The sequence below is a fragment of the Dama dama genome, chromosome 13, assembly GCF_033118175.1.
Source record: "Dama dama isolate Ldn47 chromosome 13, ASM3311817v1, whole genome shotgun sequence".
Lineage (NCBI taxonomy): Eukaryota > Metazoa > Chordata > Mammalia > Artiodactyla > Cervidae > Dama > Dama dama.
This window is the reverse complement of record NC_083693.1, coordinates 13,565,493-13,591,805: the sequence shown is the minus strand read 5'-3', so window position 1 is coordinate 13,591,805 and position 26,313 is coordinate 13,565,493. Positions and strand designations below refer to the sequence as shown.

Genomic DNA, 26,313 nt, shown 5'->3' with positions numbered 1-26,313 from the left:
TTGAAAGGAAGACCTGAAATAATAAAACTAGAAGAAAGCGTAGGTGGTATGCTCTTTGACATCATTCTCAGTAATATCTTTCAAGATATGCCTCCTCAGGCAAGGGACACAAAAGCAAAAATAAACAAATGGAACTACATCAAACTAAAAAAGCACAGGGAATAATCAACAAAACAAAAAGACAAGTGAATTGGAAGATATTTCCAAATCATCTATCTAATAAGGTGTTAATATGTAAAATATATAAAGAACTCATACAATTCAAAAACAACTTCATTAAAATATGAGCAGAAGAACTGAATAAACATTTTTCCAAAGAAGACATACAGATGGCCAACATGATTTTAAACATCATGGATTAATAGGGAAATACAAATCAAAACCACAAGAAAATATCACCTCATGTTGGTTAGATGGTTAGACTGACCATTATCATTAGGCAAGAAATAACAAATGTTTGCAAGGATATGGAGAAAAGTGTTGGTGTGGGATGTAAACTGGTGTAGCCACTATGGAAAACAGTATGGAAATTCCTCAAAAAATTAAGAATAGAACTACCATATGATTAAGATATCCCATTCTTAAGTATATATCCAAAGAATACAAAAAGCACTCATTCAAAAATGTATGCACTATGTTCACTGCAGCATTATTTACAGTAGCCAAGATATGGAAACAACTTCAGTGCTCATCAATAGATAGGTGGATAAAGAAGATAAAGCATGTGTATACAGATGGATACATACATATATACATATACACAACGGAATACTACTCAGCCTTAAAAAGGTGAAGTCTGGGAATTCTCTGGCAGTCCAGTGGTTAGGACAATGTGCTCTTACTGCTGCAGACCCAAATTCAATCCCTGGTCAGAGAACTAAAATCCCACAAGTGCAGGGCCTAGCCAAAATAACAGATGAAATCTTTCCGTGTGTGACACCATGGATGGGCCTTGAGGGTATTCTGCATAGTGAAACAAGTCAGACAGAAAGACAAATGCTGTATGATTTCACTCATAACTGCAATTTTTAGAACACCAGAAATAAATTCACACCTACAGTCAATCTTTGACAGAGAAGGCAAGAATATACAATGGAGAAAAGACAGTCTCTTCAGTAAGTGGTGTTGGGAAAGCTTGAAAGCCACATATAAATCAGTGAAGTTAGGACACTTCATACATATGCAAAAATAAAGTCAAAATGGCTTAAAATTTATATAAATATAAGATATGACATCATTAAACTTCTAGAAGAGAACATACACCGAACATTCTCTGATATTAGTCATAGCAATGATTTCTTAGGTCAGCTTCTCAAGGCAATGAAATAAAAGCAAAAAGAAACAAATGGGTCCTGATAAAACTTTTAATCCTTCACACAGCAAAGGAAACTATAAAAAAATGATACGGCAACCAGAATGGGAAAATATATTTGCAAACACAGTGACCAACAAAGGATTAATTTCTAAAATATACAAACAGTTCACACAATCAATAACATAAAGAAAAAACAATGAAAAAATGGGCAGAACATCTAAATAGATATTTCTCCAAAGAAGATACACAGATGACCATCAGGCCCATGAAAAGATGCTCAACATGGCTAATTATCAGAGAAATGCAAATCAAAACTACAATGAGGTATCCCCTTACATCTATCAGAATGTATCAACAAAAAGTCTACAAATAATAAATCCTGGAGAGTGTGGAGAAACGGGAAGCCTCTGACACCGTTGCTGAGAATGTAAGTTGGTGCAGCCACTATGAAAAACAATATGGAGAAACCTTAAAAAACTAAAAAATAGAGTTGCCATAAAATCCAGCAATCCTAACTCTGGGCATATATCTGACGAAAACTCTAATTTGAAAAGATCCCTGCAACCTAGTGATCATAGCAGCAGTATTCACAAATAGCCAAGGCACTGAAACACCTAATGTGCACTGCCAGATGAATGGGCAGATATGTGGTCCATACATACAAAAGAATATTACTCAACCATAAAACATCATGCAATAATGCCATTTGCAACAACACAGATGGACCCGGAGACTATCATACTAAGCGAAATAAGTCAGACAGAAAGACAAACATCACAGGACACCACATACATGTGGAATCCAAAGTATGATACAAATGAACTTATTTACAAAAGATAAATAGACTCACAGACACAGAAAACGAACTTATTGTCACCAAAGGCAAAAGGGGGTGGAAGAGGAGTAAATTAGGAGTTTGAGATTAGCAGATAAAGAGTACTGTATATAAAATAAACAAGGTCCTGCTGTATACAATAGGGAACTATATTCAATATCAAGTAATAAACCATAATAAAAAAGAAAAAAATAAATTATCAGACAAAACAACACAAACACACATACATGGATTCAGAAACCAGAGTAGTGGTTACCAGAGTGAAAGGGGCAGGGCAAGCAGAGACTGAAACAGGTAAAGGGGATCAACCTGAAAACTGTGACTCTTGCATCCACATTTGTCCCTCAAATGTGAATTAGCAGGTTAATGACCTCATCAGCACCGCTCAGTAACACTTCATAAGAATGTCTCTGAGACCTTCTGGATCGGGATATTAGTTACAGAACGAGGCAACGCTGACACTCAGCCGAAGTCTCAGCCTAAGACAGACTGTCACGACAGGGGAGCTCACAAACCAAGCTGGACCTGCAGTCGTGACAGTGTGTAGGTCTGGGACACGAGGCGCCAGCTACTTTCTGTTCCCTCTACAGGCCAGGACTTATAGGCTATAACTCTTACAACAGGACTCGGATGTCATTTTAATTGCTCCATTTAGAGATGGAAACCTCTATCAGTGAGGTCAAGGAATCTGCTGGTAACTGGTAGAAGAACCCACTGAATTCAGATTTTTTCTCACTCAAATACCATCTCATCCACAAGAAGCTAAAATACTCAACTCCGGCAGTAGTAATGAATCAACGTAAGAAATGAATCATTTGTTAGTCTATAAGCTGAACTGCATATTCAAATCAAGCACAATCATTAGGTTATTCCTAGGCACACGTGACCTGAGTTATTTACCAAATTGTACATGAGAAAAAATGAAATACTTATACACTGAAACCTCATTATATGTTCTCTATAAGAAAAAAAATAGCTTAGTAAAATGCATCTTTACCAAACTGCATGCATACGGTCTTGTCTTACACAGAAGGAAGCCTTAGGTGAGCGTGCCATGGGGGTGAGGTGTGTGTGTGAAAGGCAGGAACAAACACAGAAGGGTCACCCGCCAGCGTGTGTTGGGCTGAGGTAATGGTCCTTCACTCAGCACCCTCCTATGCCTAAGCAGTCTCTCCAGGAGATGACAGGTATAATTTCTCCAGAAACCTTGCTCTCCACCTCCCTTATGCATTTGAATTAACTCTGTGAGAGAGAGTTAGCTAAGGCTACAGTAATAGCTCTTGCTTCAAGCACAGCAATTAAGAGTGCCTGTTTCCTCTCCTCCTACATCTGTTCTGAGAGTGGAGTGAATACACTCGAATTATTTTCTGGATATGCAGTAATTGCTCGGAAATGACAACTCACCCGTCTGTAGAGTATGCCGTGCTTTTTTAGGTGAGGAATACCCAGGCTAACCTAAACGTTCAGTTGACACAGTCATCTGCTGTGCCATGAGAAAGGAAAAAGACAGTTTGACTTGAATTAGTCAGAGCAGTTGTCCAAAAATCAGTGCCCTGGTGAGGCAGTTAGACGGTGACCTACCAGTGTGCTGTGCTTTAGGGACCTCAAAATACTCCCCACCCCACCTCCAACTCCCTCTGCCTCTGACATACAAGCACCTGCCGTCAACCTTCGTACTTCATTCCTCTGAATTAAAACCTCATGTCTCATTTTTTCTTAAAATATAAAACCCATCAGAATGAGGGATAATTCTATGGAACCTACATAAATCATAACACCTAAATATTTAATTTTTGTACGGTCCTTCACACATTTCAAAATTCTCTGAAATTCAGCGACCAATCTTAAAGCCTTGGCAGGGCTTGGCAAGAGCTGTCGCATTTACACAACCCAGGAACCAGGGGAGAAAGGGATGGGAACTTCCTCTGGCATTCCGTGGGCTGAGCCAGGCCTCTCTCAGAGATATCACACATGTGTGTGATCAATGGTCTTCCAGTATTCAATTCATAGTTCTACAGTAACACAGTTATGCTCATAATTTTTCACTGAAAGATGATTAAAGAGCACCATGATAAGGCTTGCTTTAAAAACTATACTTTAAGTCCACTTATGATTTATTTTTGTTTTTGAATACAGATATTCTGCAACAGAACCAACTCCTGTCCCATGGGGGATCATTTTTCCATCATTTAGTAATTTTCCTTCTTCCTACATTACTGAGAACATGACCCCAGCGAGGGCAGCAGCTCCTCCTGCAGGGCTCCACGGGGTCTGCCTGGGTCACAGCAGTGCCCGAGTCGGGGCCAGGCTGCCACAGCCACTCCAGAAGCCTGAAGGAAAGAAAGGCCAGTGGCATCTCCTCTCTGGCTCTGACTCCAGTGGGCCCATGGGCACCCTCGACCAGGAGGAGCTGGGGGCCTGTCTTCCCCCAACGAGGCACGTCCTCACCCATGCCATCAGCTTCCTCTCACACTAGATGCTCCTCGATCCACATTTAGAAGTTCTCATTAAACTCAGAAAATAAGCTTTAGGAAAGCCTGGAAAAGAAATCCAGAGATGCAAACACCTGAAGAAGAGGGACAAAAATAAATCCTTCTGGCTATGGACACAGCCAAGAGGAGAATTCTCAAATGTTCTGCTTGAGTTAAATAAGCCTGTGGGTCATCTCAATGCACTGTGCATGTCTTCATCATGTTCATTCACCTTTCAAAGGCAATTTCATTTTCCCCAACACTGACTGCATTTTGCGTAGACTGACAGATCATGGACAGGGAGGGAATTTGTATTCTATACGTGGAGAAATTAACTGACAACAATGCCTCAGCCAGGCTCTCCTGCCCCACTCTCTCACGGCCTCATGCCTTATGTTTTGTAAACGACACTGCTGACCTTGGTAGCACTGTGCCATGCACCCACTTGGCCATGGGCCACTTTTGTCCGCCTTAGTATTTAAGTGGTCTTTGGAGACTCCTGGCTGCTGCTGCCCAGAGAGAATGAACGTGTCTGCAGCCCCCACAGCTCCTTGAGCCTTCTTTCAGTTTCCTCGGTCACGCCTTATCCTCCCTGGGTTCAATGACCAGTGTGAGCGGCAAGACACTATAATAAATTTATTTTCAGGAGAGTGCCTCAAATTTCTTGAAACCCTGAAGGGGGAAAATTTTACTCAGGTCATTAAATCTTCTTTTTCACAATTATCTTATTAAAAGGTTTATCCTCCTCCAGCCTTATTGAGCCCGCATGACAAGATTTGTTGCCGAGATAAATGACACCCTGCGTATCCCTGAACTAGCAAAGGACACAGCTGAAGTATTACTTAGAGTGATGGATAGTTAAAGATGTGGAACTAAAACAGATACATCCATAATTTGGAGAAGTGAGGAAAGACAATAGTTGGGAAAACAGTATTTTAAAAACACAACGATCACAATTTGTATTATGTATTATGAAAACTATTTTATTTGTATTATGAAAACTAATTATAGTAAATGAGTCTCTGTGATTCTATTTACTGCTGAGCCATTTTTTTCCTATGCTATATCTTTGTTGGTGCAGTTGGACTACCTATGTTGGGAGATGGCAACATAAACCAACGCATCTAAAGTTAGGAATTAGGAACCGTGTCCGAGGGGACAGTTCTCAGCTACAGACTAGTGAAGAGCACACAAAGATGTTATAGAAACTGTTTCACGGTTATACCACATTATGCCATCCTCAAGACAGTCCTTCAAAATTTAATAATCCCATGGAAAAGATGAAAAATTGATGCTAGAAGAAATCAAAGGAGAAACACTTGATCCAGCCTGGCAGTGAGGTGAGGGGCGTAGGCCATGGATGAAAACACGAAGGCTGGAAGGGAGGCGGGAATGGGCCCCACATAGGAAACAGGAGAGGGAGCAAGGGGATCACAGGCTGCAGCGAGAATGCAGATGAAGAAAACAGGAGGCTAGGTGTCCATGGGGGGTGTGACACATCAAAGTGGGGGCAAGGGCCAGAGAGAGGCTTACCTCTCTCCATCATCTGAAGGCACTTAGACTTTATCCTACAAACAAGCGGCGTTTTCAAGGAGCTTAAGCCAGGGAGAGCCTTAACAGGCCTGCTTTACTCCAAAGTGGGAACAACATTACCAAATCCTAGATGCTACCTGAGAACCGCTTCTTCTCCCCCTCCCACTCAGAAGAACTTGAGTGAAGGCAGTGTCAGGGCAGTTCCCCACCTGTCCACAGGCCAGGGCTACGTGCAGAGTGGATGCCCAGAAAATGCGGGCAGGAGTGATAAGGAAGAGAAGCAAATAAACTGGTAATTACAACAAACAACTGATAAATCCATGCACAACACTGCACGGATTAAACTGCACCTTGATAAGGAGACACAACAGCTACAACAAATAAAATATTGTACATGTGAAAAAAAATAGTGTGAAGAGAAAAGAAATTCATATATTTGCAGTAAAGTACCCCTCAAAGCCCTTCTATACCATGAATTAAAATGGTGTCTAATTCACTGTCTTTTAGAGTTACAGGGGAACTGTGTCCCTGGGCAGTTACCGAGTATCAGTGAGCGGCTGGATTCTGCCACTCAGACGTTATTGAGCATTTACGTGAGGCAGGAGGAGGAGTCCGAAGGAGCCCAGAGATCCTCAGGTCACTCTGCTGCCCTAGGGCCATGACAGCGTGCATGGTGAACTTTCAAGTCAGGAAACCAAAGGAGAGCATCTGCTATAGAGTTTTATATTTAGTTGTTTTTTAAATCTCTTTCATGCAAAAAGCACAGAGCTCTTCCCATATACGAAGATGACTTCCAAGGACCAAATGACATGAGGCTTTAGAAGAGCTGCCTTCTAAAAAAAGAAAAAACCCGTTCTTTTCATTATGCTGTTTCATTTGGAAAATTCATGATTCCTTATATAATAAAGGAAAAATGAATCTTTTAATTGTGAATTCTGCTTGCTTGCTGAACATGACAAAGTCTTAGTATATTCCAAGTGTTGTCATATGAGTGTGTAATGGGGAATCCAATTTTGAATGGGCTTGCCTTGCATTTTCTATAAATACAGCAGTGATCTAACTACAGTCAGAGAGATCTGGGTTGGATGCCAAACTCACCCACTTTCTACCCATGTCCAATTTTCCCTTTCAGATGATGAATGTGGTACTGAATAATACCATGTATGGAAGGCCCTTTGCTGTGTTCTAGCACAAGATAAGCAAAGGACCAATTGGACTAAACTCACCCAGAAGGGCAAAGGGTGAGTCTTTGTGCTAGGGTCAAGCACAGTTTGAAAATTAATGAGGAAATTAGTAACATTTTCTCAGTCTTCTCTTTCCATACAAATGCATAATTGCTGCACACTTTCCATACTGGGTACACCTTTTATGTAATTATGACGGGAAAATTGTGGTGACAATTGAATTTATGAACCCATGCAATAGTAATCTGATGTACTGCTCACTAAATAAATACCTTAAAACAAGAAGGAAGTTTAAGAGTATTTTGTTCCCCTGCTTCGTTGTATGGAAGAGGCAACTGAGACACAGGGAGGTAGTAAGACAGCTCCAGGACTGCACAGGACATGCATCTCCAAGACCCCTGCACATTGCAACATAAGGACTTTGGAATTCTATGCTTACTGGGTGGGACTGATGTAATTCCATGTCCTGATACGGATAAACTGGAGAGTAAGTCTCAGATCTGGAAAAACGCAGGGACGGGCAGCCAGGGTGGTGTGAGGGTTGGCAAGCTGCAGGGCTCTAAATAGAACTGAGCTCCATGGAGAAGACGGAAACAGGCCATGGTCCAGATGCACTCTACGAAAAATATGTTTGCAACAACCTCAGCAATCTCTGACCATCACCATCAACAGGCATGCATTTCTCTCCTGGCCAAGAACACTATTCTTGTCTTGGTCTTTTTTAATCTATCAATTGTTAAATCAAAAAAAAATTGATAGAAAACCTAGACAGAAAATTGGCAAAGACATAAAACTCATCAAAACCATTAAATAAGATTCAAGTCTTCCAGTAACAGAAGAATACCAATTCTTTACAAGTGCCCATGGAACAGTCACAAAAAAAACATACCCCAGGTCATAAATTAAATAGTAACAAGTTGTAAAAATTTTTGAACTTATAAAGAGTATGTTCTGTAACCACAATGGAATTAAGCTAGAAATTAGTAATAGATAACAACAAAAAAAAAACTTCTAGACATTTGGAAATAAAAAATACACTTGTAAATAATACATGAATTAAAGGGGGAAAAATCTCAAGGGTAGTAAAAAACACATTGAACTGAACGAAAATGAAAACACAAACATCAAAATCTGTGAGATACAGCTAAAATAGTACAGAGCAGTCAACTTAGGGCACTAAATGCTCACATTAGAAGTCTCAAGTTGAGACTCTAAATGCTACCTCAAAGAAGAAGAGCAAAATAAATCCAAGCAACAATGAAGCAAGGAATATTACTGTAGGTCCCACTGATGTTAAAGGGATTATAAAGGACTAGCAAATAGAATACAGCAACATATAAAGAGTTTTTTTAAAAGATTTATTATTAAACATGATAACTAGGTGGGGTTTATCCTAGGGATGCAAAGCTGGTTCAACATCTGAAACCATGTAATTCACCATAGAGCAAGCAAGAGCCCTACCTATAAACCTTCAGATTGCGAACTTTCAAAAATGCAAGTGTGTATTCCATCAACATTAGGCATATGTGCAATTGCAGCCTGCCTTCCATCTTCTGTTGCTAATGCTCTTTCAGTTCTACGATCTCCTCCCTTCTCACTCTCTGCCAGTCAGTAATGCTTTCTTGCCTGTTCACTCGATGTCACGCCCTGTATGCCACCTGTTGTACTGAACTACTGTGCTTTTCAAGGTACTGTACTATAAGATTAAAATTGTTTTATTTGTGTGTGTGTGTTTGTTTTTTGTGTACTATTTGTATGAAAGTATTATAAACTATTGCAGTTCAGTACTATATAGCCAATTGTGTTAGTTGGGAACCTAGGCTAACACAGATGTACTTATGAACAACTTGGGCTTATGAACACACTCTCAGAATGGAACTTGTTCATAGGTAGGGGACTTGCTGTATTAACTGCCTTAAAAAAAAAAAAAGCACATTGTGTATCAATTAATGCAGAAAATATATTTGGCAAAGTTCAACACCCATTCCTGATTTAAAAAATTATTTCAGAACATTAGAAATAGATGGAACTTTCTCAACTTAGTGAAGAATGTTACATAAAATATATCTAGCTAACATCACACTTAATAGTGAAGACTGAATACTTTTCCTCTAAGATCTGGAACAAAGCAAGATGTCCATTCACACTACCACTATTCCTGTAGCATTGGAAGTGCTAGCCAGTGGCATAAGGCAAGAAGAACAGTAATAAGAGGCATAGAGATTGGAAAGCAAGAAATAGGTCTCATTTGCAGATGACATGAAGATGTACACAGAAATTCTCAAGGAACCTACCAAAAAAATTTCCTAAAATTAGTGAGTTTGGCAAGTCAGAGGACACAACATTAACTTATATAAGGTAACCATATTTCTGTATACTATCAATGAACACAGGGAAAAATAAATATTAAAATACAGTACCATTTACAAGCACTCCAACACTGTGAAATACTTAGGTGAAAATCTAACAAAATATTTTCAGAACACTGCAAAACACTGGAATGTAAAAAAATAAAGAAGATCTAAATAAATGGAAAGATATACCATGTTTATGGATTAAAATACTCAACATAATAAAGATGTCAATTCTTTCCAAACTGATATAAAGGCATAGCATGACATATTTTTTTTTGCACTTATAGATAAGATAGCTCTAAAATATAGAAAATATGTACTAAAATAATTTTTAAAAATAAAGTGACTCAATTAATTCCACCCAATTCCAAGACTTATCACACATAGCTGCAATAATCAAGACTGCAGGTTGACACAATGATAGACACACAGATAAATGGAAGAAACTAGAGACCAGAAACAGCCCACAGAAGTTGAGCCAACTGACTTCTGACAAATTCAAAGAGGAAGGATAGTTTTTTTCAACAAGTGATAATAAAGTAACTAGATATTCATAAGCAAAAGGAAAAGAAACAAACTTAGCTATAAACCTCACACACACACACAGATTTTCTATAATAATTAATTCAAAGCTGAAAATGAATTAAATGTAAAACACATATTAAAACTTTTATAAGAAAATAGGAAAAAATCTTTAGGAGCTAGGGATTTACGAAGAGCTCTTAGACATTACTCTAAAAGTATACATTCCCGCTGTTGGCAGGAATGTAAATTGATGTAGCTACTATGGAGAACAGTATGGAAATTCCTTTAAAAACTAGGATTAAAACTACCATATGACCCAAAAAGCCCACTACTTGGCATGTACCCTGAGGAAACCATAATTGAAAAAGACATATATATCCCCATGTTCATTGCAGCACTATTTCTGACAGCCTAGAGTGCAGGATGGGGTGGGAGGTGGGAGGGAGGTTCAAGAGGGAGGGCATATATGTACACCTATGGCTGATTCATGCTGATGTATGGCAGAAACCAACACAATATTGTAAAGCAATTATCCTACAATTAAAAGTAAATCAAAAAAATATTTGCCACACACACAAAAAGTATATTTCATAAAAAGTAAAAAGAAAATCAATAAATTCGACTTCCTCAATATTAAAAACTTTTCCTCTTTGAAAGACCCTACTAAAAGGATGAAAAGAAAAGCATACAAAGAGGGGGAAAAAATCTGAAAACTTCATCTGGCAAAGGAATCATATCTAGACTATAGGAAGAACTCTTAACAAGGCAGGAGAAAAAATAAATAAAGCAAAATACTCCAATTTTTAATGCAGCAACTAATATGAGGAAACATTTGGATGAAGAAGATATACTACTAGCAAATAAGCGCATAAAGAGAATTCAATACCACTAACATTAATCAGGAAAATGTAAATTAAGACAACAAGGTGATATCAACCTATTGGACATAGACATAGTTGAGCAGCTAAAACAAAAAACTGTGACAGTACCAACTGCTGGTGAAGATACAGAGAAACTAGATCTCTCACACCTAGATGGTGGGATAGAAAATGGTATATAAACTTTGGAAAAGAGTTTGACAGCTTCTTAAAAAAAAAAAGAAAAACAATATCACAGGACCTGGCAATAATATTCCCGGGCATTTATACCAGAGAATAAAACCTTACATCCACACAAATACCAGGAATAGAAGGGACATACCTCAACATAAAAAAAGCTATATATGACAAACCCATAGAAAACATTATCCTCAATGGTGAAAAACTGAAAGCATTTCCCTTAAAGTCAGGAACAACACAAGGGTGCCCATTCTCACAACTACTATTCAACATAGTGTTGGAAGTTTTGGCCACAGCAATCAGAGAAGAAAAAGAAATAAAAGGAATCCAGATTGGAAAAGAAGAAGTAAAACTCTCAGTGTTTGCAGATGACACGATCCTCTACATAGAAAACCCTAAAGACTCCACCAGAATATTACTAGAGCTAATCAATGAATATAGTAAAGTTACAGGATATAAAATTAACACACAGGGAGGGGGGATTGGGATGGGGAATACATGTAAATCCATGGCTAATTCATGTCAATGTATGACAAAAACCACTACAATATTGTAAAGTAATTAGCCTCCAACTAACAAAAATAAATGAAAAAAATAAATAAATAAAATTAACACACAGTAATCCCTTGCATTCCTATACACTAACAATGAGAAAACAGAAAGAGAAATTAACAACTCCATTCACCATTGCAACAAAAAGTATAAAATACTTAGGAATATATCTACCTAAAGAAATAAAAGACCTATACATAGAAAACTATAAAACACTGATGAAAGAAATCAAAGAGGACACAAATAGATGGAGAAATATACCATATTCATGGATTGGAAGAATCAATACAGTGAAAATGAGTGTACTATCCAAAGTAATCTATAGATTTAATGCAATCCCTATCAAGTTACCAACGGTATTTTTAACAGAACTAGAACAAATAATTTCACAATTTCTATGGAAATGCAAAAAACCTCAAATAGCCAAAGCAAACTTGAGAAAAAACAATGGAACTGGAGGAATCAACCTGCCTGATTTCAGACTATACTACAAAGCTACAATCATCAAAACAGTATGGTACTGGCACAAAGACAGAAATATAGATCAGTGGAACAAAATAGAAAGCCCAGAGATAAATTCATGCACCTATGGACACCTTATCATTGACAAAGGAAGCAAGAATATGCAATGGAGAAAAGACAATCTCTTTAACAAGTGGTGCTGGGAAAACTGGTCAACCACTTGTAAAAGAATGAAACTAGAACACTTTCTAAAACCATACACAAAAATAAAGTCAAAATGGATTAAAGATCTAAACATAAGACCAGAAACTATAAAACTCCTAGAGGAAAACATAGGCAAAACACTCTCTGACATAAATCATAGCAGGATCCTCTATGACCCACCTCCCAGAGTAATGGAAATAAAAGCAAAAACAAACAAATGGGACCTAATTAAACTTAAAAGCTTTTGCACAACAGAGGAAACTATAAGCAAGGTGAAAAGACAGCCTTCAGAATGGGAGAAAATAATAGCAAATGAAGCAACTGACAAAGAATTAATCTCAAAATATACAAGCAACTCCTGCAGCTCAATTCCAGAAAAATAAACAACCCAATCAAAAAATAGGCCAAAGATCTAAACAGACATTTCTCCAAAGAAGACATACAGATGGCTAACAAACACATGAAAAGATGATCAACATCACTCATTATCAGAGAAATGCAAATCAAAACCACAATGAGGTACCATCTCACGCTGGTCAGAATGGCTGCTATCCAAAAGTCTACAAGCAATAAATGCTGGAGAGGGTGTGGAGAAAAGGAAACCCTCTTACACTATTGGTGGGAATGCAAACTAGTACAGCCACTATGGAGAACAATGTGGAGATTCCTTAAAAAACTGGAAATAGAACTGCCATACAATGCAGCAATCCCACTGCTACATACACACCGAGGAAACCAGAATTAAAAGAGACATGTTTACCCCAGTGTTCATTGCAGCACTGTTTATAATAGCCAGGACATGGAAGCAACCTAGTGTCCATCAGCAGACGAATGGATAAGGAAGCTGTGGTACATATACACAATGGAATATTACTCTGCCATTAAAAAGAATGCATTTGAATCAGTTCTAATGAGGTGGATGAAACTGGAGCCTATTATACAGAGTGAAAGAAGCCAGAAAGAAAAACAGCAAAATAGTATACTAAGGCATATATATGGAATTTAGAAAGATGGCAATGATAACCCAATATGTGAGACAGCAAAAGAGAGACACATGTATAGAACAGTCTTTTGAACTCTGTGGTAGAAGGTGAGGGTGGAATGATTTGAGAGAATAGCATTGAAACATGTATATTATCATATGTGAAACAGATCACCAGTCCAGGTTCGATGCATGAGACAGGGTGCTCAGGGCTGGTGCACTGGGATGACCCAGAGGGATGGGATGGGGAGGGAGGTGGGTGGGTCAGGATGGGGAACACATGTACACCCATGGCTGATTCATGTGAATGTATGGCAAAACCACTACAATATTGTGAAGAAATAAGCCTCCAAATAAAATAAATAAATTTAAAAAAATTAACAACAAAGCTTCTGAAGCATAAGAAAATATTTTCATGTTATCAGTGCAGATAATATTATAAAGGAATGATCATTATGTTCAACTATATTAAAATTCATAGAGTTTATATTTCAAAATATACATTGGAAGTGAAAAAGTAATACATAGATCAGGGGAAAAAAAAAAAACTGTGTGCTTACTAATGCACACAGTCATTTTATTTCTATAGAAAAAAACTGGGAATAACCAAAATATTCCTCAATAAACATTAAACAAACCATGGTCCATCCATAGCATGAAAGATTACTTAGCAATAAGTAAAAGAAACTACTGATACATTCAACAACTTGAATGGATCCCAAAATCACTTTGCTGAGGAAAGAAAAGCCAATCTCAAAAGGTCGTGTGCTAAACGACTGCCTGTATGCACTATTCTCAAAATGACAAAACTATAGAAAAGACTAAATTAGTGGTTGACACATTAGAAGTTTTGGAGGAGTGAAACAGATGTGACCCTGAAGCGATAGCACGAAGGGAAACTTCATGGTGATGAGACTGTTCTGCATCTCAGTTATAGTGTCATTACACAGACCACATGTGACAAGACAGTGGAGCCATGGACACACACTCTGCCAAAGTCAGCTCTGAGTCTGATGCCCGTGAACTGCATGCTCTGCACTACCTTTGCGACTTCCTACAAATTTATAATTATTAATATAAAAACTTAAAAAGCATATCACACTGTGTTTCCTACTAAAATAGCAAGCATCGACACTCACTTCCAATATCTGGCCTCAGCTTCTTATCATATTCTCTTAGCAACTTGTTAAGAATAAGAGTCACATCTGTGTCTTGAGATTTCGGAGCCAAGACCCACTTCTGGTTTGATGATGAATCTTCATATTCATCTTCTTCCACCTTCCTGGTCCTGTAATTACAGCACAAAGTGTGACATGTAAGTTGTAGCAATGATGCCAGGAAATGTCTTAAGCTTTGGCCTGCCCAAGCACCACTGAAATAGGTAGAAAATTCCCAGTACACTCAGCCCATTCAAAAAACTACCCCTAAAATCTTACAAGTAAAACAAGACACACAAAAAGAATCCAATAAAAATGTCAGTGCTATTAATGTAACATAATGCTTTCATTAAATGTCATAAAAAAATTACAAGTCCATGTTAAATCACAGACATCATAATAAGTAATGCAATTCATGAAGGCCAATGAGCAGAGAGTCAGGCTTCCTTGTATCAACCTTGAGATCTTCTGAAGGTCAAGGCAAAAACAACTCACAGCTTCAACTTCTCGTTGCCAAGACCTCATTTTAGCTTAAGGTGAACAGCTTTTGCAGAATGCACTCATTGAAAATAGTTGAGTCTGACTCTGTGCTTCTCATGGAGCACCTTTGATCTAGGCAGACACAGGGACATAAGGAGGCCATATGCTTGGCCGGCACCCATGTGGGGTGCCAAGGAAGAGATACTGGTTAGTAAGTACACTCTGGTGATTTCACATACCTCTACCACACAAACTGATTCACCTCGCGCAGAGCAGGCTTGTTGTTACTGTTCAGCCACTCAGTCGTGTCCGACTCTTTGTGACCCAATGGACTGTAGCAGGCCAGGCTTCCTGTCCTTCACCATCTCCTGGAGCTTCCTCAAACTCATGTCCATTGAGTCAGTGATGCCCTCCAACCATCTTATCCTCTGTCTTCCCCTTCTCCTCCTGCCTTCAATCTTCAAGCATCAGAGTCTTTTCTAGTGAGCCAGCTCTTCACATCAGGTGGCCTCAACTTCAGCATCATATTAAGGATTGATCTCCTTTAGGATGAACTGGTTGGATCTCCTTGCAGTCCAAGGGAATCTCAAAAGTCTTCTCCAATACCACAGTTCAAAAGCATCAATTCTTTGGCACTCAGCCTTCTTTATGGTCCAACTCTCACATCTATACATGACTACTGGGAAAACCATAGCCTTGACGATGTGGACCTTTGTTGGCAAAGTAATGTCTCTGCTTTTTTATACGCTGTCTAGGTTTGTCACAGCTTTTCTTCCAAGGAGCAAGTGTCTTTCAATTTCACGGCTACAGTTACCACCTGCGGTGACTTCAGAGCCGAGGAAAATAAAATCTCTCACTGTTTCCATTGTCTGCTCATCTATTTGCCATGCAGTGATGCCATGATCTTCGTTTTTTTGAATGTTGAGTTTTAAGCCAGCTTTTTCACTCACCTCTTTCACCTTCATCAAGAAGCTCTTTAGCTCCTCTTCTCTTTCTGCCAAAAGGGTGGTGTCATCTGCATATCTGAGGTGACTGATATTTCTCCTGGCAATCTTGATTCCAGCTTATGCTTCATCCAGCTTGGCATTTCTCATGATGTACTCTGCATATAAGTTAAATAAGTAGGTTGACAATATACAGCCTTGACACATTCCTTTCTCAATTTTGAACCAGTCCATTGTTACATGTCCTTTTCTAACTGTTGCTTCTTGACCTATGTACCGGTTTCTCAGGAGGCAGGTGAGCTGGTCTGGTATTACAAAAATTAAAATCTTTCTAGTGTGTCTGTAGCATTTGGCCCTTTAATAGATGAATCCAAATGAATGCTGAGCATCAGAATCTGCCCCAAGCAGGGCTGAGCCTGACAGCCACCTCTCCCGGGTGTACTTGAATGGAAAAGTCTCAAAATGACAAGGTAGTTTCTTTAGTGAGTGAGGCCATCTCAGCAGCATAGCAATTTGGGCCTGAAAAGAGGAGAGTCTTGTCTTCTAAGTAGCACTTCCAGGGGGCCTGCCATTTACCAATGCAAAATAGCCTGTCACACAAATAAAACAGGAAAACTTCTTTCATGGCTTGTCAGTGTGTGCTGCGTAATAGCACATCTTCCTTCACAAAAGATAACAAAATAGAAAATAGAAAATTGCATTGAGGTTTATTTGTCCTGATTAAGTATAAGCTCATTTCTGTTTAGCTTTCCAGATGGAAGCCAAAATGGCAACAACTTCACAAGGGAGTTGGCTTCTGGAACATGTGTTTTTATGTTAATTTTTGTCATTGTTTACTCGCTCAGTTGTGTCCAATCCAACTATCTGTGACTCCATGGACTGCACCTCACCAGGCTTCTCTGTCCTTCACTGTGTCCTGGAGTTTGTTCAAACTCATGTCTATTGAGTTGATGCTTCCGTCCAACCACCTAATACACTGTCACCCCCTTCTCCTACTGCTCACAATCTTTCCCAACATCAGGGTCTTTTCCAAAGAATCAGCTCTTCACATCAGATGGCCAAAGTCTCCAATGAACATTCGGGGTTGATTTCCTTTAGGATTGACTGGTTTGAGCTCCTTGCTGTCCAAGGGACTCTCAAGAGTCTTCTGCACCACAGTTCAAAAACATCAGTTCTTCAGCTCTCAGCCTTCTATATAGTTCAGCCCTTCAATCCATACATGACTACTGGAGAAACCATATCTTTGACTACATGAACCTTTGTTGGCAAAGTGACATCTCTGCTTTTTAATATGCTGTCTAGGTTGGTCACTGCTTTTCTTCCAAAAAGCAACCAGTTTTTAATTTCATGGCTGCAGTCACCATCTGCAGTGATTTTGGAGCCCAAGAAAATAAAATCTGTCACTGTTTCCTTTTTCTTTCCATCTATTTGCCATGAAGTGATGGGACTGGATGCCATGATCCTTGTTTTTTGCACACTGATTTTTAAGCCAGCTTTTACACTCTCTGCTTTCACCTTCATCAAAAGGCTCTTTAGTTCCTTTTCACTTTCTGCCATTTGGGTGGTATCATCTGCATATCTGAGGTTACTGATATTTCTCCCAACAATCTTGATTCCAGCTTGAGATTCATCCAGCTTGGTGTTTCACATGATGTACTCTGCATACTGGAGAAGGAAATGGCAACCCACTCCAATATTCTTGCCTGGAGAATTCTATGGACAAAGGAGCCTGATGGGCTGCAGTCCATGGGATCACAAAGAGCCAGATACAACTGAGCAACTAACACACACACACACACGCACACACTGCATATAAGTTAAATAAGCAGGGTGACAATGTACAGCCTTGATGTACTCCTTCCCAGTTTTGACCAGTCCGTTTTTCCATATCCGGTTCTTATTGTTGCTTCTTGACCTGCATACAGGTTTCTCAGGAGACAAGTAAGCTGGTATGGCATTCCCATCACTTTAAGAATTTTCCATAGTTTGTTGTGACCCACAGTCAGAAGACTTTAGCATAGTCAATGAAGCAGATGTTTTTCTGGAATTCTCTTGCTTTTTTATGATCCAATGGATGTTCGCAATTTGATCTCTGGTTCCTCTGCCTTTTCTAAATTCAGTTTGTATATCTGTTACCTGTTCTCGTACTGTTGAAGCCTAGCTTGTAGGATTTTGAACATTACCTTGCTACCATGTGAAATGAGTACAACTGTGCAGTAGTCTGAACATTATTTGGTATTGCCCTTCCTTGGGATTGGAATGAAAACTGACCTTTTCCAATCCTGTGCTAGGTTTTCCAAATTTGGTGGCATATTGAGTGCAGCACTTTAACAGCATCACCTTTTAGGATTTGAAATAGTTCAGCTGGAATTCTATCATCTCCACTAGCTTTGTTCGTAGTAATGCTTCCTAAGGCCCTCTTGACTTTATGCTCCAGGATGTCTGGATGTAAATTTTTAGCATAGTGGTAAAGAACCTTCCTTCTAATGCAGAAGACACAGGTTGGATGCCTGGGTTGAGAAGATCTCCTGGAGATGGAAATGGCAACTCATTCCAGTATTCTTGCCTGGGGAATCCCATGGACAGAAGAGCCTGGTGGGCTACAGTTCATGGGGTTGCAGAAGAGTTGGATACAACTTAGCAACTGAACAACAACAACATAATATAATAATATTATAACATAAGTATAATATATAACATCTGTAAAATCTTATTTATATGTCATATGGTATGTACATGACTCTTTTAAAGAGTATTAACTAGCTTTAACATAGATCAGAGCAGTATCAGCCTAGCTCTGTATGAATATATGCATGTACATGAAGTTTTGATAATAGTATATGGCATATATCTTGAAGATTGAATTCATTTAACTTTTCCCTTGGCTAAGATCCCGTGGAGAAGGAAATGACAACCCACTCCAGTACTCTTGCCTGGAAAAATCTCACAGACAGAGGAGCCTGGTAGGTTAAAGTTCATGTGGTCACAAAGAATTGGACACAACTCAGTGACTAAATGATAATAACAATATTAAACTATAATTCTTTTTCTTGACAGAAAGCTTAGAATATATATATCATCCATAGGAACTATAAGTTGCCATGGATTTTTTGCACTGAATATTCACCATCAATAGGAACCTAAAAAATTTGGGACAGATATTCAAGAAGTGATATGCTTCATTTAATTACTGGTAAGACTTTACTTTTATAAATAATATTATCAAATCTAAAATGTTACAGAAGAATATTTTATCACAAATATTAATTTTATCATCTTTAAAAGAAGTAGGTTGAGCATCACTCATTATCAGAGAAATGCAAATCAAAACCACAATGAGGTACCATTACACGCCAGTCAGGATGGTTGCTATCCAAAAGTCTACAAGCAATAAATGCTGGAGAGGGTGTGGAGAAAAGGGAATTCCCACTGTTGGTGGGAATGCAAACTAGTACAGCCACTATGGAGAACAGTGTGGAGATTCCTTAAAAAACTGGAAATAGAACTGCCATATGACCCAGCAATCCCACTCCTGGGCATACACACCGAGGAAACTAGATCTGAAAGAGATACGTGCACCCCAATGTTCATCGCAGCACTGTTTATAATTGCCAGGACATGGAAGCAACCTAGATGCCCATCAGCAGATGAATGGATAAGGAAGCTATGGTACATATACACAATGGAATATTACTCAGCCATTAAAAAGAATTCATTTGAATCAGTTCTAATGAGATGGATGAAACTGGAGCCCCTTATACAGAGTGAAGTAAGCCAGAAAGATAAAGACCAATACAGTATACTAACACATATATATGGAATTTAGAAAGATGGTAACAATAACCCTATATGCAAAACAGAAAAAGAGACACAGATGTACAGAACAGACTTTGGGACTCTGTGGGAGAAGGCAAGGGTGGGATGTTCTGAGAGAACAGCATTGAAACAAGTATACTATCAAGGGTGAAACAGATCACCAGCCCAGGTTGGATGCATGAGACAAGTGCTCAGGGCTGGTGCACTGGGAAGACCCAGAGGGATGGGATGGGGAGGGAGACGGGAGCGGGGATCAGGATGGGGAACACATGTAGATCCATGGCTGATTCATGTCAATGTATGGCAAAAACCACTACAATATTGTAAAGTAATTAGCCTCCAACTAATAAAAATAAATGAAAAATAAATAAATAAATAAATTGGAAAAAAATAAAAGAAGTGGGTTGAGGAAGGACATGGATTGCTGGGAGCCAACCACTGCCCACAGGCCTGGCAACTCAGTCCACAGCAAAGGTACTCGGGCACTGTGGGCAGAGGGCCAGCTCACCTGGGCAGGATCTCATGTAGCATCCTCAGGACTCCTTCCAACTCGCCCCCAGTGCAGTCCTCTCCCCTCTGGGGTCTGTCTTCCCTCCTCCCCTCCCCCAGAGACAGCTTACTAGTACAGACCAGACCATGCTTTCCACGCTCTGCATCTTCTCTTGCCCCAACGCTCATACGTACACAGAAGCACACTAACTCTGCACCAGTTCTCTGTATGCACAGCAGTAGTTTCTGAAAAATACTTTGAGCTACTTCAATAACCGGTATTATAATGAGACTAATTCTCCCTCTAGCGGTGAAGTGGTGATGAGTGTTTTCCTGAAATTGCGTAAGCTTCCTGGTTCAGGGTAGGTGAAGGGGGAGACAAAGAAAAGAACAACAGCAACAGCTTCTTCAGCACCTTCCCCTTCAGAAGGTGAAATGGGGCACCTGCAGCTCTGTGGCTGGGTTGGGGGGAGAGCAGGCAGGCATAGGCTGAGATGCTCTGGGCCAACAGTGGGCTCCTCCCAATCCTGAAGCCTCATCAGTTTGTACAGGACTTCAGAGAAGGAAATCAAAGCTTCTCAGCACTAGGGCCAGACCACCAGCCCTACAGAAAAGCTTCCCTTTGTAGAGAACCCAATCTCATCTCAAGGACTCACCAGGATATGAATAAAACAAAAATGTTCTGCTTTTCTAAATTCCAAGTGAGTCATATATAATATTCATGAGTGTTCTGTTATCAGGATTGTTGGATCCTAAGTGCCATCATTAGCTTTTTCTTAAAAATAAATCTGCGATATACTTACAGTTCAGCCCTCAGATGGTATTTTCACGTCTTACAACTTCTTTTTGACTGCAAGGGCAGAGACAAAGCTGGATGTATCCGTAAACATAAAAAGGAGCTCCTAAACTTCAGGCAGCACTTAGGCATTCACTTACGGTGTCACTAAGCCCCAGGTGTGACTTAGTGTTTTTAATGTAGAATAAGTTCTTCCAAGGGTGTCAGAATGGGGTGCTTTGCTTTCCACAGAGCTGCCAACCTATCACCACAGAGCACAACTGTCAGAACCTTCTCTAGGGCTTTTCAACACCAGGAAGGCATGCCAAGGCACAAATGAGAACTCTCTCAGAATTAATAATGGTTTTGAAAGGTGAGGGCTTCCCTGGTGGCTCAGATGGTAAAGAATCTGCCTGCAATGCAGGAGACACAGGTTCGATCCGTGGGTTGGAAAGATCCCCTGGAAAAGGGAATGGCAACCCACTCCAGTATTCTTGCCTGGAGAATTCCACAGACAAGAGGAGCCTGGTGGACCACAGCCCAGGGGGTCACAAAGAGTCAGACACGACTGAGTGCCTAACACTTGAAAGGTGATGCTGGACACTGGATTACCTCATATGTCTGTAACCCATTCAAAGAACAAAGATACTTTCAAAAAAGAGGCATATAGCAATAAAATTAGTTTAAAACTTGGATTATTTTCAACCGATTTGCAACTTCTATTATCAAGGCCATGGAATCAACCCAGACAAAGAATATATTAAAGTTGTTACATCTGCCTTGGCAAAATGGAAGGATGAAGAATACCCAGGAACCCCTAGACACCTGAGTGCTTCAAGTCAGACACCCAGGTATCTTCTTACTAAGCACATAAAATAATGAGAACAATAAGCAGATTTCCTTCTAACACATTAAGTATCTATAGATCGAAACAGCTGATTTTCTAACCCTCAACTGCAGGTCACTTCATCTAGTCAGTAGCAGTAGGAAATTCAATTAGACATAACCTCAGATTGAGATATGACCTGGGACATCTACATTATGCCTGGTGTTGTTTGTTTCTAAACAGAGATACATCCAAGCAGGGTCAGCCTCGGGGAGCACACTTCCATTTCCTTCCCAGCTCATTCCTTAAACAGGAAGAAACTTCAGTTGAAGGACCAAGGAGTGTGCTGCCTGGTTGAGAAAAGTTCCAGTGAGTCTGCCTTCCCCAGCACATACAATCTGCCTCTCTTACTCTCAACTCTTTGCAAAGACCAGCAGTTTGTGGCAGGGAGGAACAGGACTTTCTTCCTCACAGTCTGTCAAAGGGAGGGAGGGAGAACTATGACCTTTTCAAATTCATGTCTTGTAGGATTTGTTAATGTGCCTTCCAAGTCCCTCAGGGGGCTTCCCTCAGTGGCTCAGTGGTAAGGAACCCACCTGCCAATGAAAGAGATGCAGGTTCAATCCCTGGTTCTGGAGGATCCCATGGAGAAGAAAATGGCAACCCACTCTAATATATCTGCCTGGGAAATCCCACGGACAGACAGAACCTAGTGGGTTACAGTCCATGGAGTCACAAAAGTCAGGCACGACTGAACAAGTTCCTCAGTACTTCAAGAATTTGAATGAACATGCAAGACCTCCCAGCACTGCACGCTGACACCTGCAGAGCTTATGACCCATAGGAAGGCTCTCTAGCCTCCGACCTAGGAAACGAAGAGGGTATCAAAAGTGTTTCGAGAGTCGAGGTGCTTGGAGATTCTTGGGGTCGTGAGGGGAGCAGAAGGAAGGGAGCTGATCTAATTTTTAAAGCACAGGGCAGTCTCTAGGCTCTTGACCAGAGATCGAGTCCGAGACAGAATTAAAGGAACCAAACCCAGAATCTCCATTTATATTTACAGCAACAGGGTTTAACCCTTCTGGTCCCACTGTCCTTCCATCTTCATAAGCCATCTTCATCTTTTCCTGAATTATTTTTAAGGTCCCATCAGCTGGCTGGTGTACTGGGAAGAAGGGTAAGGGTGTCCACGGTAAGGTAATTTCCCACAGGTATTAGGTAGAAACCTCATTATCAACTTCAGTATGCTTGCTTCATTTGGGTAGGTTCGTGCATGCTGCTGCGTGTGAAAATGGCTCATACGGAAGGGGTGCTTATGTGCAGCGTGCATGTGCTCACAGAACCTGGGAGGGGAATCCTTTCCGAGAAGCAGGGCTCCTGGCTGCTCACCATGCCCCCATCCTCCTCCGTCTGCCTTCAGTCCTGCTACTCCTCATAAAGACTGGTTTAAACTCGGCAGCTCGGAAACCTGACTCCGGGGTCCCGGGAGATTTCAAGGAGGGATATGATACAGAACGTTGATGTGTGTGTGTGTGACATACAGAATGTTGGTATGTATCTGTGTGTGTGTGTTCGCGCGCCCGGGGGCGCGCGCGGAACCCTGAAACACTTGGGGGAGGGGGAGGAGCGAGATAAAGAGGTAGACACCGGCTTCCCCCAGTGATGCTGGTCTTCGAAATCCCTTAAACCCACCAGACCTTACAAGGTTCAGAAGAGCCCATTAGTCTCGGAGTCCTTGCGCTTCAGGCTGCAGAGAAGGCTGCGGTCGCCTAGCCCAGAGAGGCAGACGGCCGTGGCCGAGGGAGACGGGACAAGTAAAGAGCCTGCGACTCCCCGTCTCCTGCCCGCTTGGCCCCGGCGGGAGACGCCGCAGCCCAGACGACGATGGCCGGGCGCGCCGGGCACTGGGGACCGACGGAGAGCGCGCCGCCGCCCGCCCGCCAGGCTCCGCACCCCGGGCACCACTCACCGCGCGTGCAAGCCGGAGAGCAGGCAGAGGAGCAGCAGCAGCTTCGGGGCCATGCCGCCGCGGAAGGGGGCGCGGGGTCGGCGGCCCCAGGCCGAGCGAGGCTCCCTGCGGGGCGCGGGCCTCCGCTCCGCGGCTTCTCCTGGCCCTCGCTGCCTCCGACGGCGCCGGGCCTCTGCGGCGGGACAAGTGCGGACTCGGGCAGCGGCCGCGCCCCCGACGGCCGGCGGGTCTGCGCGCGCCTCCGCGGGGCCCACGCGGGACGCCGGCCCCGCCCGCGCCCCGGCGCGGGGTCTGCGCAGCGGGCTGGCGGGCGCTGGCGGTTCGCGGCCCGGATACACGCGGCACCGCGCCGCCCACCGCGCCCGAAGCGAGAGCCGCGCCGCGCGCAGATGCCGGGCGGTGGGCTCTACGCCGGTCGCGCGGCCGCCGCGCTCGGGGGTGGGGCGGGGAGGCGGCCGCTCCTCGGGCGGGCAGCGCCTCCGAAGCGGCCTGGGAGGGGAGGAGATCCCCCAATTACACGCTCGACAATGCGCGAGGCCAAGAGAGGTTTGAATGGACCCGGAGCATGAGGCCGGGAAGGGGGCGGGGAGGCTCTGGGATCCCGCCGGGAGCCTAAGAGAGGGTCCTAGAATCGGCACCCCTTGGTCTAGAAAGACCCCTGCGTCCAGAAAGACCCCTTGGTTTAGAAGTCCCGAAGGGATGCACTCTCCCTGGCATTTCAACACCGCATTGTGGTTCTCTGCGCTCCCAGACCTCCCAGAACGTCCCCACCTAGGCGCCCTGGCGAAGGCACGAGATGGTCTGCTGAGCAACCGGTCCTTCGCACACATCGTTCTAAATCGACTGAACCCCTTCAGTGCACTGCTGAGATTCTGCATGGAAAAGTGGCTTGCTGGGAAGTACTTTGAAAAAAGCAACCCCGGAGTGTACCTTTCACACACAGGGAGAGACTAATACATACCATTGAGCAGCAGTAGTGAAAGAGAATGTTGAAGGTTGGAGACCAAGACCTCTGCCTAGGTAAAAGCAAAAGACAAGTGGTTGAAGTATGACACGCAGCTCATTGAATATATTTTCAGACTCAGACTGAAAATTGCCTTTGTTTTCATTAGTAATAACCATTCAGAATGTTATTCTTTCACCATTTAAGTATTACAAATCAGCATACCTTAGACTACATTCACTAAGAGGTTGGCTTTTATATTGGGGAAAAAAATAGGTCTTAGAAAGTATTTTTTTTTTATTCTGAACTACTGTTCATAGAATTATAAGGATGTGATGTTTCTTTAATATACTGTCAAACAGCTGTGTTCTTAGGATATATGCAAGGGTAAGTAGAAAATTGCCTGTTTTTTTCCTCTTTATTTCTGGGTTCACCAACATGAACATGGTTGCAGAGTAAAATTGTTGATGATGAGGACATACAGATATAGAATAGATAGATAGGGGCTTCCTGGGTGGTGATAGTGGTAAAGAACCCACCTGCCAGTGCAGGAGACCTAAGAGATGTGGGTTCGATTCCTGGGTCAGGAAGATCCCCTGGAAGAGGGCATGGCAACCCACATATTCTTGCCTGGAGAATCTAGACAGAGGATCCTAGTGGGCTACAGTCCATAGGGTTGCAAAGAGTTGGACATGACTATAGCAACTTAGCACACACACATAGACAGATAGACAGATAGATGTGTGTATATATAGGGGGTTTCTCAAGTGGAGCTAGTGGTAAAGAACCCGCCTGCCAATGAAGGAGACACAAGAGACCATTGACTCCCTGGGCAGAGAAGATCCCCTGGAGGAGGGCATGACAACCCACTCCAGTATTCTTGCCTGGAGAATCCCATGGACAGAGGAGCCTGGCAGGCTCTGGTCCATAGGGTCGCAGAGAGTCAGACATGACTGAAGCAACTTACATAAAGTGTGTATATAGATATGCTTTAACAGTCAAGCCCCTGGCTTTCTTTGCATTGTCATCTTCTTATCTCTGTCTCTGTCTCTGCCTTGAGCTTGCTCCAGCTCATCCTTTCCCGGGGCCCTTCGGACATTCCCCACTGCCTTCCACATCTTTCTCCCTCAGGTCATGACGCTAAGAAGGCTCCCAACCCTCCTACATTCTGCCACTTTCAACAGCTTCAACACTTCTTCCAGCTTCAAGGGAATATGAACATTTATCATACTCTGCTCTAATATTTCATTTTCTCTATCCAACAATTAAGTTGAGCATTTCAGAAATCAGTTAGATTATGATCTATTTGTTAATTGCTTATAGAAATATGTTGTCTCCAGATACTTATGTGTGTTGTGAGAATACTGCATGTAAAAAGAAACAATTCATCTGTGCCTCAGTTTTAAACACAGTAATAGGAACTTGAGTAAAATAACTATCAG

General features: G+C 41.6%; 1 protein-coding gene across 1 annotated transcript in view; it reads right to left on the bottom strand.

Moving 5' to 3' along the window:
• GABRG3 (gamma-aminobutyric acid type A receptor subunit gamma3) overlaps window positions 1-23,981 on the bottom strand; it is an 812,145-nt gene extending 788,164 nt beyond the window's left edge. Inside the window, exons 1-2 of the mRNA XM_061159587.1 lie at window positions 23,929-23,981; window positions 14,615-14,763 (exon numbers count right to left, since the gene is read on the bottom strand). Coding sequence (XP_061015570.1) covers window positions 14,615-14,763; window positions 23,929-23,981 — 202 coding nt within the window. The remainder of the gene's footprint in view (window positions 1-14,614; window positions 14,764-23,928) is intronic.
• Between the last annotated feature and the right edge of the window lie 2,332 nt (window positions 23,982-26,313).